Source organism: Hydra viridissima, unplaced genomic scaffold (assembly GCF_058129835.1).
Source record: "Hydra viridissima isolate aposymbiotic clone 2 unplaced genomic scaffold, HvirCarnegie_v1 scaffold_2, whole genome shotgun sequence".
Taxonomy (NCBI): domain Eukaryota; kingdom Metazoa; phylum Cnidaria; class Hydrozoa; order Anthoathecata; family Hydridae; genus Hydra; species Hydra viridissima.
In genome coordinates, this window is record NW_028324301.1 from 734675 (window position 1) to 747837 (window position 13163).

The following is a 13163-nucleotide window of genomic DNA, read 5'->3' on the forward strand; positions in this document are numbered from 1 at the left end:
ATACTTTTATATTTTCCATTCAATAACGCGTGTTTTTAAGGCAATATTGAGAAATAAAATTTTCTTATTCCTTTTAAGGTGTCTTATTCTATTTCAGATTCTTCACCAAACTCCTTTTAAGTTAAGATCAAAGAGACTATAATATGATATATCTCTAAGTGCATATGCGCTTGAGACAAAAATATAGCTAATCATTAACTATACACTGCTGGAAAACAATTGGAGCATATCTTTAACATTGTGCAATTGTTAATAAAAGTATCAGTAAAAATCGGTAAATAGCTCTTTCAAAGAGTCTTAACATTACAGAAACAAAAATTATTGCGTAGTGTAAAATAAGCTTTATCTTTTGTATAGTTCACAATAGTTGGATCATTCATAATCGGGAAGCTGTTTCGCACCGCTATGAAAGTTGAACTGCGGTTATGATCTGTATTTTCTTATTTTTGCACATTGTTTACGATCGTTTGCTTTTTTTTCCTTGATTGCAGAACAAGGTACTTTTTTTTATCTAATAATGGAAACATATGATGATAACGATAGTAATAATCAAAATGGAAGTGAAGAAGGTTTGGAAAAATTCGGGCTAAGTTTTAATGAAGATGATGACGATGAGGATGAGGATGATGATGATAATGATAATGATGATGATGAACTTTCAGAAGAGAGAGTAGAAGCATGGCTTGATCGTAATGAAGATTTTGTTACATCCTATTTCTCTCGAAAAGCTCACAAGTTAATGCTTGATAAATTTATCATGCCAAAAAGCAGTAGGCAACCAACTCAAAGTAGAACTTCATCACCTCTTCCAACTTCATTTATGATGCAAAGTGCCTCCTCATCAACTAATATTGCCTCAGGAAACTGCACTCCAGCTCGAAAAATTTCGTCTGTAGATTTTGAAAAAGGTTTTCTAAAGCCTATACTTAACCATGTTGATGGAGTTCCTAGTTTTTTAAGATTTGAAAGGTCTATATCTCGGCCATCACGTCAAAGGAAATCTAAAGAAGAACTTAGAGAGTTAAGAATTTTAGATGAACAAGCATTATTAATGGAGCTTGTAAAAGATATTGCAAATGATTTAGAAATTAATAGCTTATGTCATAAAATTTTACAAAATGTTAGCATCCTTACTGATGGAGATAGATGTTCACTTTTTCTTGTTCAAGATTATGGCCATGGCCCAAAGCTATTAGTCTCGCAGGTTTATGATGTAAATGCAGATTCTTGTGTTGAGGATATGAAAGCAAAGCAAGAAATTGTAGTTCCATGGGGTACCGGAATTATTGGTTATGTTGCAAAACATGGGGAAACACTTAACATTCCTGATGCATATGCTGTAAGTATCTTTGTGTGTTTTCTTTTTAAATCCAATAAAGAAATATTTTATATTTTTCTTTTGAATAGTTTTTGAAATATTTTTTTTATTGGAGTTTGCCTTTTATCATATTTACATTCTAATATATTAAACAATTCATGCAGATCACCTTCCTAATTTTTTACTTAATTATGATAAAAATAAATTATTGTCCTAAGTTGTGGCCTCTAGTTTTTTAAGTTTAGTCAAAGCAAACATAAAACAAACACCAGGAAAAGATGATTGAAATCAACATTCAGTTGTTAGTTTAGAAGCAATAAATTTGCAAAAGTGATAAAACTATTTCAGATACTACTTTCTTTACCAGTTTCCAAGTAAGATGCTTGAAAACTGGTAAAGAAAATTACTTTCACAGCCAAGGTAACTTGATAAAAGCTCTAGGAAGTGACTGCAGAGGTGGATTTGTTTAAAAGCTTATTCAGTGCTTAATAACCTTTTAAATCAATTGTTTAATGCAAGAGCTGCATTGAACTAACTTATGTTTGTTAGTAAAAAAGAACCAAAGCTGCTAACTTTAGGAATATTTTTTTATATATGTTTTTAGCTAGATACCCCACTCTTTTTTATTCATCATTGGATGAAGTGGAATGTTGTCCTTGATTAGGATATCAACAAAAAATAAACCAAAAACAAGAAGTCTTTGGCAAACATTCTGATTTTAATGATATGGCAACATTTAGCAATTTATTCTAATTTTAGAATAATTGAAAAATTCTCTTTAATGAATAATTTATAAATATTGTATCAACATTGAATATTGGTTGTAAAAGTCTTTAGATATTGAGTTTTGAAAAATTTTTCTAGCATAGTATTATTGCATATTATCCATGGGAAATAATTATTTATTAAAAGTTCAAATGTACTATGTATTAAGTTTCAATACCCATGCCAGTACTTTTAAGAGCTAGGAAATATTTTATCCCTTCCGCAGGCTTTTTTTTTTTGTTTTTCCCAACTTTATTTTTGCAGAATGACACAAAAATTGTTTTAAAGAAATTTCAACTTGACCTCAAAGTTTGTTTTTTAAAGTAAGTAGGAATTTATTAAGAAGATGGCAGGTGATAAATTCCTACATTTTCACACTTGTTATAAGGCCTATTCTAATGGGCTATCCATATATAAACTTAAAATTTGTTTTCTCCCATTTGAGTCTTACTACCATTGTGTGTTTTGTTTTGATATCAATTGTTTAGAATTGATAAAATAAATAATAGCTATTATATATTTTTTATTAAGATTAGTTTCAATTTCAAATACACTTTTGTTTAAACTTATTAGTTTTAAGATAGAGTAAGAATAGTTTATTTGATTGCAGAATTCTGACTCACGCGATAAATGACACTAAAAATTCTAATTAAAAAGATTGCATGATCCAAGGCATGATTTCAAATTTCAATTGTACTTAGTTGTTGCTCATTGTGTTAAATAGGTGAAAAGAAATCAAAAAAATTAGATAGTGCTATTTTTATAATTATATAAACTGAGAATTTTCATTCTGAATTGTTGAATAAATACATAAATTGAAAAAATCAAACTAAGATAAAAGAATAAAAATAAAAATAAAAACTTAGTAATGAATAAATAATATTAGTTTTCCCCCTCTTCTGCAACAAAAAGATATTTTTAGAAAGGGCTGAACAGTGTGTATTTGTAAATACTATTTACCATATACTATGCTAAACTAATAATACTGATGAAAAAAGTAAACATTTATTTTAAAATATAAACTAATAATTAAGTTTAAAATTTTTTTTCATAAACATTTAACACCTCTTTGTTTTTTCCAGGATCCACGATTCAATCAAGAAATAGATAAGAAAACAGGCTATCATACTCGAAGTATTCTTTGCATGCCTATCATTACTACAGTTGATGTATAGCAAATTCTTATTATTTTTTTAAATTTATTATTTACCTTTATCAGTTTACTTTTTGCTATTGTATTTGTATATAAAATTGTTTGATTTTTTTTTGTAGGACAACGAAAAGGTATTTTGCAGTATACTGTATGTAGTTAATTTAATAATGCTCAGAGTGTAATAAAAGCAAGGTTATCCTCATTATCTTAAGTGAACACCATGGTGATGATGATGATGATGATGATGATGATGATGATGATGATGATGATGATGATGATGATGATGATGATGATGATGATGATGATGATGATGATGATGATGATGATGATGATGATGATGATGATGATGATGATGATGATGATGATGATGATGATGATGATGATGATGATGATGATGATGATGATGATGATGATGATGATGATGATGATGATGATGATGATGATGATGATGATGATGATGATGATGATGATGATGATGATGATGATGATGATGATGATGATGATGATGATTTTATCTGTTTTTTTTGTTTGCAAAGTTATGAGTTTTGCAAACTTTTGTAGATTATTGCAGTTGCTCAAGTTATTAACAAAAGTGGTGTTCGCAGCAGTCATGCATTTACTGAAGAAGATGAAAAGGTCTTTAAAAAATATAAAGTTATTTTCATTTTTCTGTTGCTTTTTTGTTTGTTTTTTTTCTTCCCTTTTTACTTTTATTATTGTTTTTTCTTTTTTTTTTTCTTTAGATTTTTCAAAAGTACTTGGTGTTTTGTGGACTGGGTATCTCTAATGCTCAATTATTTGAGCAGTTCCAGATTGAAATGAAAAGAAACTTAGTAAGCTAAGTATTAAGGGTATTATGTTTTACCATTTTAAAATTTTGACAATGAGTTCAGTGCCGATGTTGATCTAATACTGTTTGCCACTTTAAGCTAATTTTTTTAATGTTCTCAGGTACTTCTTGATCTTGCAAGAGTTATATTTGAAGAACAGAGTACACTTCATGATGTTGTGCATAAGATCATGTTGAACACTCAATCTTTGCTACAATGTGAGCGTTGCTCAGTTCTCTTGGTTGATCCTTCCTCAAAGGTTAAAAAAAAATAAAAAATCTTAAATAAATTTAAAAAGTATTAACAGAAAAAAAATTTGTTAAAAAATAAATCCATTTAAATTTTAAATCAGGCATTATTTTCACAAGCATTTGATTTGGAAGCTAAAGATTATATTGATGAAGATGGAGAACTTAGAAGAAAACAGTCATGGTATATATACATTTTTCTCAAGACTTTTTTTTAAACATGTATGTATGTATGTATGTATGTATGTATGTATGTATGTATGTATGTATGTATGTATGTATGTATGTATGTATGTATGTATGTATGTATGTAATGTAATGTAATGTATGTATGTATGCATACATGCATTAATGCTTGTATGCATAAATCATTCTACTTTTTCTTCTTATTTTATTCTTCTTCTTCTTCTTCTTATTCTTATTATTCTTATTCTTATTATTCTTATTCTTATTATTCTTATTCTTATTATTCTTATTCTTATTATTATTATTATTATTATTATTATTATTATTATTATTATTATTATTATTATTATTTTTGTTATTATTATTATTACTATTACTATTATTATTGTTATTGTTATTATTATTACTATTATTGTTATTGTTATTATTATTATTTTGTTATTATTGTTTCTTTTATTGCTATTATTATTATTATTTTTATTATTATTATTATTGTTATTATTATTATTATTATTATTATTATTATTATTATTATTATTATTATTATTATTGTTGTTATTATTATTATTATTATTATTATTATTATTATTATTATTATTATTATTATTATTATTATTATTATTATTATTATTATTATTATTGTTATTAATATTATTCTTATTATTATTATTATTGTTATTATTATTATTATTATTATTATTATTATTATTATTATTATTATTATTATTATTATTATTATTAATATAATTATATTGTTATTATTATTACTTTTATTTCTATTATTATCATTATTATTATTGTTATTATTATTATTATTATTATTATTATTATTATTATTATTATTATTATTGTTATTATTATTATTATTATTATTGTTATTATTATTATTATTATTACTATTATTATTATTATTATTGTTATTATTATTATTATTATTATTATTATTATTATTATTATTATTATTATTATTATTATTATTATTATTATTATTATTATTATTATTATTATTATTGTTATTATTATTATTATTATTATTATTATTATTATTATTATTATTATTATTATTATTATTATTATTATTATCATTATTATTATTATTATTATTGTTATTATTATTATTATTGTTTTTATTATTATTATTGTTTATAGTGGTTTGTCAGAAGTTCGTTTTCCTATTAACATTGGTATTACTGGATATGTTGCTACAACGGGGGAGGTACATTTTTGTTGTGACTTTATTTATTGCTTTATTAGGAAAGAATGATCTAAAAACTGTTCTTTACAATTTAGACCTTAAATATACCAGATGCATATGCTGATCCTAGATTTGATCCTTCAGTAAGTTGATATATGACAATCAATCTTTTACCTACTTAAGAAATAATTTAAAATGAAAATTGCTCAAAAAAACTTTGGAATTTTTTTAGGTTGATGGTGGATCTGGTTTTAAAACTAAAACTATACTTTGCATGTCTATAAAAAATAGCAAAGGCGACATTATAGGTTGGACATTAATAAAAAAAAATTAATCAAAATATTTTCTTATTTTTTTCCCCTTGTTTCTTTTTGTTCATTTATATGGTTGTAACTTAGGAGTTGTCCAGCTGCTCAACAAAATGGATGGGAAACCATTTAACCAGAATGATGAAAATCTATTTGAGGTAGTAATATTTTCAATGATTTGCAGCATATTACTTTGTCTTTAATTTTTAGCAAAATTGATGAAAATAATGAGCATCACAATAAATCTGATAATGGTCATGCTTATAGACTTGAAAAATAGAACATATTTACCATTTTGGATATTTTATAGGAAATTAGAGCAATAGACACTTTCTTTTTAGATTTTTTTTTTTTTAATTGGATGCTTGAGTTAAAATAGTAATGGCTGGCATTTTTAAGCCAGGCTCCAAGGGAAAATTTTTTATGATTATTATATGGAGAACATTTAAAATAAAGTAAAAAAGGTCTTGTAATTTACCTATAAATTACTTCTCACACAAAAGATCTTGCTAGTTTAGGGTAAATATGTTAATTATGTAAGTTAAATTACCTTAAGTGACTAATTATAATTTTAGGCTTTTGCAATTTTTTGTGGCATGGCAATCCATAATACATCAATATATGAAGAATGCTTACGAGCCATGGCGAGACAAAAAATTGCTTTAGATGTACGGAAGATTTTCTAACAGTTTTTTATTTCATTTTGTTTCAATTTTTTTCTTTTTTTTTTCTTTAAAAAAAAAAAAAACAACTCATTTTACATTGTAGTCATACATTTTTAAAACAGATTTTATCATATCATGCCACTGCTACAGATGTTGAAGGAACAAGCCTCATGGTAAAATTTTGAATAATTTAAGTATCCTTTGTAAATCAAGTTGTAATGTATTTTTTAACTGTATCATAAAACATTTCTTAGAAACCCCCCTTTATTAAGTGTTTTGATGGATTGAAAAGTTTTGTTCTTTTAACAATTTTTCAACTGAACTTTTAGAAAGAGATTGTACCTTCATCGAAAACATTTCGCCTGCGTGAGCTAACATTTGATGATGCAGCATTGTCTGATCGTGAAACTTGTTTAGCTGTACTTCGTATGTTTCAAGATTTAAGGCTGATATCTCGATTTAAAATAGATTATCAGGTGCTCCTTTCATTTTTATTTAAATGTAACCTCCTATAATATTTAAAAAGTCTTTCTTTAAGAATGGTAATTATCATTTTAATTACTGTTTTTTTTTGTAGGTTTTGTGCAACTGGATTTTGTCTGTTAAAAAAAATTATAGAAAAGTGATTTACCATAATTGGCGGCATGCATTTAATGTAACACAAACAATGTTTCTGATGCTGAAGGTTCATTTTTATGATGCTTCTTTTAACAACATTTAGCTTTTTTTTTTAACTGCATTATATAATTTTGAAACTACTTTTAGGAAAACTCTGATTTCAAGTATAATTTTACTGATGAAGAAAAGTTAGCTTTGCTAGTAGGATGTCTATGTCATGATTTGGATCATCGAGGCACCAACAACAACTTCCAAGTTAAGTGAGTGAGAATTAGTTGTGATGCATATGAGTTCAGTTTGAATCAATATGCATTTTTTTTTTTTTTTTGGTTTGTTGAATTTTAGGAGTGCATCGCCATTATCTCAACTTTATGGAACTTCAGTGATGGAGCATCATCACTTTGATCACTGCATCATGATCTTACATAGTTCAGTAGGTTTTTTTACAATTCTATACTTATAGCTGCTCAATAAACAAATCTTGTCAATGAGCATTTTTTCAGGGAAATGAAATCTTCAACAAACTTCTCCCAGATGAATATAATGTTGTTATCAATTATTTGGAACATGCTATTTTATCAACAGACCTTGCACTTTATTTTAGGTATTTTTAAAATTGATGGATAAAATTATTTTATTTAAATCATTTTTAAACGAATTAATAAAAAGGGCTTTAACAATATAGTGCATAAAGATTACATACAGTTTATTTTGTATTTTTAAAATGATCTTATAAAGTTTTCTGAAAACTTCTTGATTACTATTCTTAATTCAATTGTTAAATATGAAGTTTTAATATTTAGCAAACGTCAAGAATATTTTGAAATTGTGAAAAATTCTACCTATGATTGGAATAATGACAATAATCGATCACTAATGAGGTTTGTCTTTCACCTTAAGATGTTAAAAAATTATGGTTTAAGAAAATATTGATAAAAACTTGGCTTTTTAGATCAATGATTATGACAGCATGTGATGTTTCTGCAATATGCAAGCCGTGGCCTATACAACAACGGGTATTTATTTTACTCCTAAATTTTAATGTTAATATGAAGATGGTTTGTAAAAAACATGTCTTCTTTAATACAATGTGAAGTGTTTTTTAAAATAAAACTTTTTGCCACAAGAAATCTACAAAAGGTATTTAGCACTTTACATACTAGACTTGTTTTTTTTCTAAGTCTTTTACAATTAAAATGTAATATTTACATGTTTCATCATTTAAATATATTTTTTTAATATAAGACTTAAATCAGATATTGATGACATTTTTAAATAATTATTTAGATAATTCTGTCCTTTTGTTTTCCAAAAAAGTAGGCAGGTCAGAATATTCTAAAATTGTGAAAACAATCTATTACCATTAACTATGCCTTAAAGGTTATGCTGCAACACACCTGCTCACAGCTTATATTGAGTCAGCCTGAGTACAAACCTTATTCAGAATGAATTAAACAGGTCATAGTTGGGCTGCCTGTGTGCTATGGTGTATCATGCTAAATGACTTTTTAAAATATTTAAAAAAACCCTTGATAAATATAAAACATGTGAACATATATTTCTAACTTAAATTGAACAAATGAAATGAATGTTACTTAATAACCACGCATATTATATTGCTATTACTGTTTAACTGTTTTATTTCGTAAATGCAACTATACATAATAAATAAAATAATCATTTGACTTTTACTATGTCTAGTTGTGAAAAAATATTTCTTTGATAAAACAACATTAACACTTAAGTTTTGCAAATCATCAAGTTCAGTATTTAATTATGGCACAGTCAGTATCATCAAGAACCAGAAAGAAAAGTGGATCAAAGGTTTCTGGTTTTATAGGTCCTTGAAAAAATCTTTTGTCATAGAGTCACCTATGCTATGAGATCTCAGATACAGTCTGATTTTACAAGAAACAAAAACTGGAAATCAAACACTGAAAACAAAAGAAACCATCCAATCAAATACTTAATGAACAAATGTGCTCAAAATTGATTAATAAGTGGAGTAACACCCATCCTTTGTTTGTGTATCCTGTAACATATAGAGCATTATATTACTGAAATATTAGTGGATGAATGGAGTGTAGCCACTGGTTTCCAGGGGAAGAGCAAGCTTCAAAGATAAAAATAGATTTGTAGCTAAACTTGACAAAATTTTTTAATATCTTGAATTATAATTGCCAAATTATTACTTGTTAAGAGAAAAATTGTTTGTCAGAATGTAATAATGATGCATATATTGACCACTTTCGGGGAAAAAAAACAAAAAAAAAAAAAAAAAGAAAAAGTTCTGTTTTATACTTGGACAAAGAGCTAAAATAAAGGAATTACAGGTCCGTATCAAATTGGATTAACTGATCTAAAGGAACACAGAAAACTGATTAAAACTAAAGAAAGAAGGTTCAAAGCAGAAGTTAGATTGGACTATTTCCCACAACTGAAGATGTAAAACAGAATACATTTGATTATATAAGTGTTTTAAATTGGCCTTCTCATGGTTAGTCTATTGAACGAGTTAAACAGTTTACAGAAGCAGCAAGCAAAGTTTGATACCACACAAAAAAAAGTTTTTAAGAGGGTAACACAGATAAAATCTCCACATATTGGTTAAAACATTTTTTTATTTCGAGTCACATGACAAAAATTAAAGAAAAGTAAACTTGTTGTTTTGGTTTAAATTAAAAAAAAAAAAACAACAAAAAGAAAAAACAACAAAAGGAAAGCTTTTTTTTTTAATATTGTGAGATCTAAGATCCTAAACCTTCCATATGTAATAGTAATTAAATGTTTAATAATAAATAGTAAGTTATTAGAGTATATATATATGTAATAAACATATATATAAATAATATCCATATACATAAATAAATATATAAACAAATAAAAATAAATATATTTATATATAAATGAATATATATGTAAATGAATATATATATATACACACACACACACTGATATATATATATATATATATATATATATATATATATATATATATATATATATATATATATATATATATATATATATATATATATATATATATATATATATATATATGTAAAAGTATATCTATATACAAGATAAAGTGATAAATCAATTGTAGACCAAAGCTTTTAGTAAATTAATGTATATTTGCAAGTTTTTAGAATAGAGGGTTTTTATCTTTTAATCTGGAAGAACAAAAAAGTATGACAAACTCTACTATGTATCTTGCCTAGAACAATTTGTATAATCAATTCAGTATAAGAGCCAATGTAATCTGAGGTGCTACTTATTTTGCTGCAAATTGTATTTAATGTCTTTTACTAGGTTGCACACTTGGTTGCAGAGGAGTTTTTTCAACAAGGAGATCTTGAGCAGAAAGAGTTGAAGCAAACTCCTATTGTATGTTGATCTTTTATGATTTTGTGATCTTGTACAAATATATAAAGTAACATTTTCCTGTGGAAAATTCATATTTTCTTGATTAAGAAAAGTAAATATTTTCAAAATATTTTGAGAAATCATTTAATCACCATTTCTTAAGTTGTTTCAAAAAACAGCTTTAAGTTGCTAAAAATTATTCATTGATGGGTTTAATTACTGACCCACCAGGGTGAACAATTATGGTAACTTATGAGTACTGGGGAAATCATTAATAGAAATTTATTTCAGGTTAATGTTTTAAATTGCATAACCATGATTATTATTATTTATTTTTTTTACCCTCATGGTTTGTATTTGTTATTTTATCAGTTTAAGATGGAATATATTTGTTGCTGAATTTTGAATTTAGGAAATGATGGATCGTGCTAAAAAAGACAAACTACCCAAAATGCAAGTTGGTTTTGTTGACGGTATTTGCTTACCAATTTATAGCGTATGTTATTTTTTTTTAGTTTTTTTTTTTTGTTTTGCTTTGTTTTCTGTTTTTAAATGTTTATAAGTTTATAGGCGTTGGCGAAAGAAATTTTCGTTTATTTTTTTGTGTGAATCACAGTCTGTAGATGACAAGCAAGAAATCTCTCAATTTATCTCCGTTATTTTCGTTTATTTTTTTCGTTTATCTCCAATTACATGCAAAATATACATTTCAACTACTGATGAAATATGCAAAGCATTCAAAGTTATGAGAAATTCAAGTTTTTTAGCGTTTCGAATGAAGCTCTTAAAGCTTAGGAATGAGGCGTGATCATTTCTGAGCGATAAAGTTGATTATTTCTAAATTTTTTTTTATCGCTCACGTTTAATTTTTTTTTTCGCCTCACATCATATCTGATACTTTTGACCATCACTCAACTCTCTAACCGGATTCTAAATTTTTAAGGTTTCTTAATGCGTTTTTCTTACGTTTCACTCAAACCTTAAAAAATTTTATCGCGTTGTTTTCTTTTTTAGCACCTGGCTATGCAATACTCAAAATTCAAATCGTTTTTAGTTGCTTGTTTAAATAACAAGAAGCATTGGATGCAGTTAGACGCAGAGTACGAGGCAAGATGTGCCGCGCAAGCTAAAGAGTTGGCTGAAGTCGAAGAGAGTAAAAGTTAGTTTAGTTTGAGAGGTACACACTAACCCTACACTAATCCTGAGCAAATTTGTAATCTCGCTCTAATTGTTCGAAAATTCTGCGAGAACTTAATGACTAACTCTCTAATAATCTTGTTTGACAACAACAACAGCCAGATTAACATGTTTTTTAAGAGCTAATTTAACGATTGTTTTTCAGTCATTTATACGCTTTTCATACAAATTCTTCGCATTATCAAAAATCATGTTTATGAAATTGTTCTCTTAGAGCACCCGTTCAACATAAAACTTCGGAAAACGAGATGATTTATTTAATCAAAATTACTATTTATGCGAAGAAGCCGATCACAGAAGATGCAGCCATCTCCGTGGTTTTTCTTTGTTTTTACAAAACACTGTAGATAGCAGATGTGCCGAACTAAAACCTGATCAATTTAGATTGTTAAAGAAATTAAAGTTTGGAATTAAACGTTTAGAAAAGCACTTCATGTTGATGTGAATTTTTTTAAAACCTATTTTTAGCTTTATTGTAATTGTAAATAACTTATGTATATATATCATTTTTAGTGTACAAACTGTTATTCTTTTTCTCTCTTTTAACAACTGGAACAAGAGTCGTTGAAGAAGCAGAATCTTGAATGAAAAACTTTTTGTTAATTCATCGTTTTTGTTAAGGTTGAGGTTTTTTAGATCACAACCAATTCATTTGAATAATCGAGAAATATTTCAAGTTTACACGACAGTATTTGTCTCTATAAATGGTGGTTAGTGATGAACAGGAACCGGATTGCAGAGAATTTTCTGCTCTAAAGAAGTAAAAATTATTTCTAGAAATCTATTTGTAATTTAACAAACTTCAAAATTCTCAACCTAAATAAAAGGTTTCTCTCTTAAAAAAAAAAAAACAAATTCAAAAAATCGAAACTAAAATTAAGTTTTCACTTAGAAAAGGTATCTCTGAAGAAAGTCTAATGACGATAAAGATTCTTTAAAATTGAGTTTGATCCCGAAAGAAAGTTATGAGCGCAAAACAACAAGAAAAAATTGTGAAAGTGCTGATTGCTCACATGTGTTCATTAAGAGAGCGCGGCTAAGTTAACTTAAAATGGACAAATTAAAACGCAAATAAAAATGTCTTTTCTAACTAAAAAAACTGAACAAACAAACATTTTTCTAACTAAAAAAAAAACCAACGAAAAACTGAACAAATTCACTTTCCCCCCAATTATCAGGCGAAAAATAAAAGAGTTATTTTTTGGGAAAAGTATATTTTAAAAATTTTCAAAGAGATTTTCTCAGTTTTTGTATATTAATGCAGTGTACTAAACTCTCTATAAATTAAAATTTTAAAAAAAGGTAATTTAGATT

General features: G+C 26.2%; 1 protein-coding gene across 2 annotated transcripts; it reads left to right on the top strand.

The window, feature by feature from the left end:
• Positions 1-148: 148 nt before the first annotated feature.
• Positions 149-12370, top strand: LOC145189177 (dual 3',5'-cyclic-AMP and -GMP phosphodiesterase 11-like). Of its 2 annotated transcripts, XM_090077829.1 has the most exons (24): positions 154-274; positions 358-1339; positions 3166-3252; positions 3798-3872; positions 3980-4069; positions 4188-4325; positions 4419-4498; positions 5650-5716; positions 5791-5838; positions 5928-6003; positions 6094-6161; positions 6579-6671; positions 6791-6841; positions 6998-7144; positions 7246-7353; positions 7434-7546; positions 7632-7719; positions 7790-7890; positions 8090-8167; positions 8239-8302; positions 10599-10673; positions 11065-11148; positions 11667-11829; positions 12064-12370. In XM_090077829.1, exons 2-23 carry the CDS (start codon positions 518-520, stop codon positions 11814-11816), a joined length of 2703 nt encoding a protein of 900 aa, XP_089933955.1. In that variant the 5' UTR covers positions 154-274; positions 358-517; the 3' UTR covers positions 11817-11829; positions 12064-12370. The 2 variants fall into 2 exon arrangements, with proteins under 2 accessions (XP_089933954.1, XP_089933955.1); XM_090077828.1 differs by having other exon boundaries at positions 149-1339; positions 11667-11811.
• The last annotated feature ends 793 nt before the right edge of the window (positions 12371-13163 follow it).

Bases quoted from the DNA above. Each gene is read 5' to 3' on its own strand.
- LOC145189177 (XM_090077828.1), top strand. From the start codon at position 518: ATGGAAACATATGATGATAACGATAGTAATAATCAAAATGGAAGTGAA. The intron at 3,253-3,797 runs GTATAGCAAATT...AAACTTTTGTAG, and splicing joins CTATCATTACTACAGTTGAT to ATTATTGCAGTTGCTCAAGT. The intron at 8,303-10,598 runs GTATTTATTTTA...GTCTTTTACTAG, and splicing joins CGTGGCCTATACAACAACGG to GTTGCACACTTGGTTGCAGA.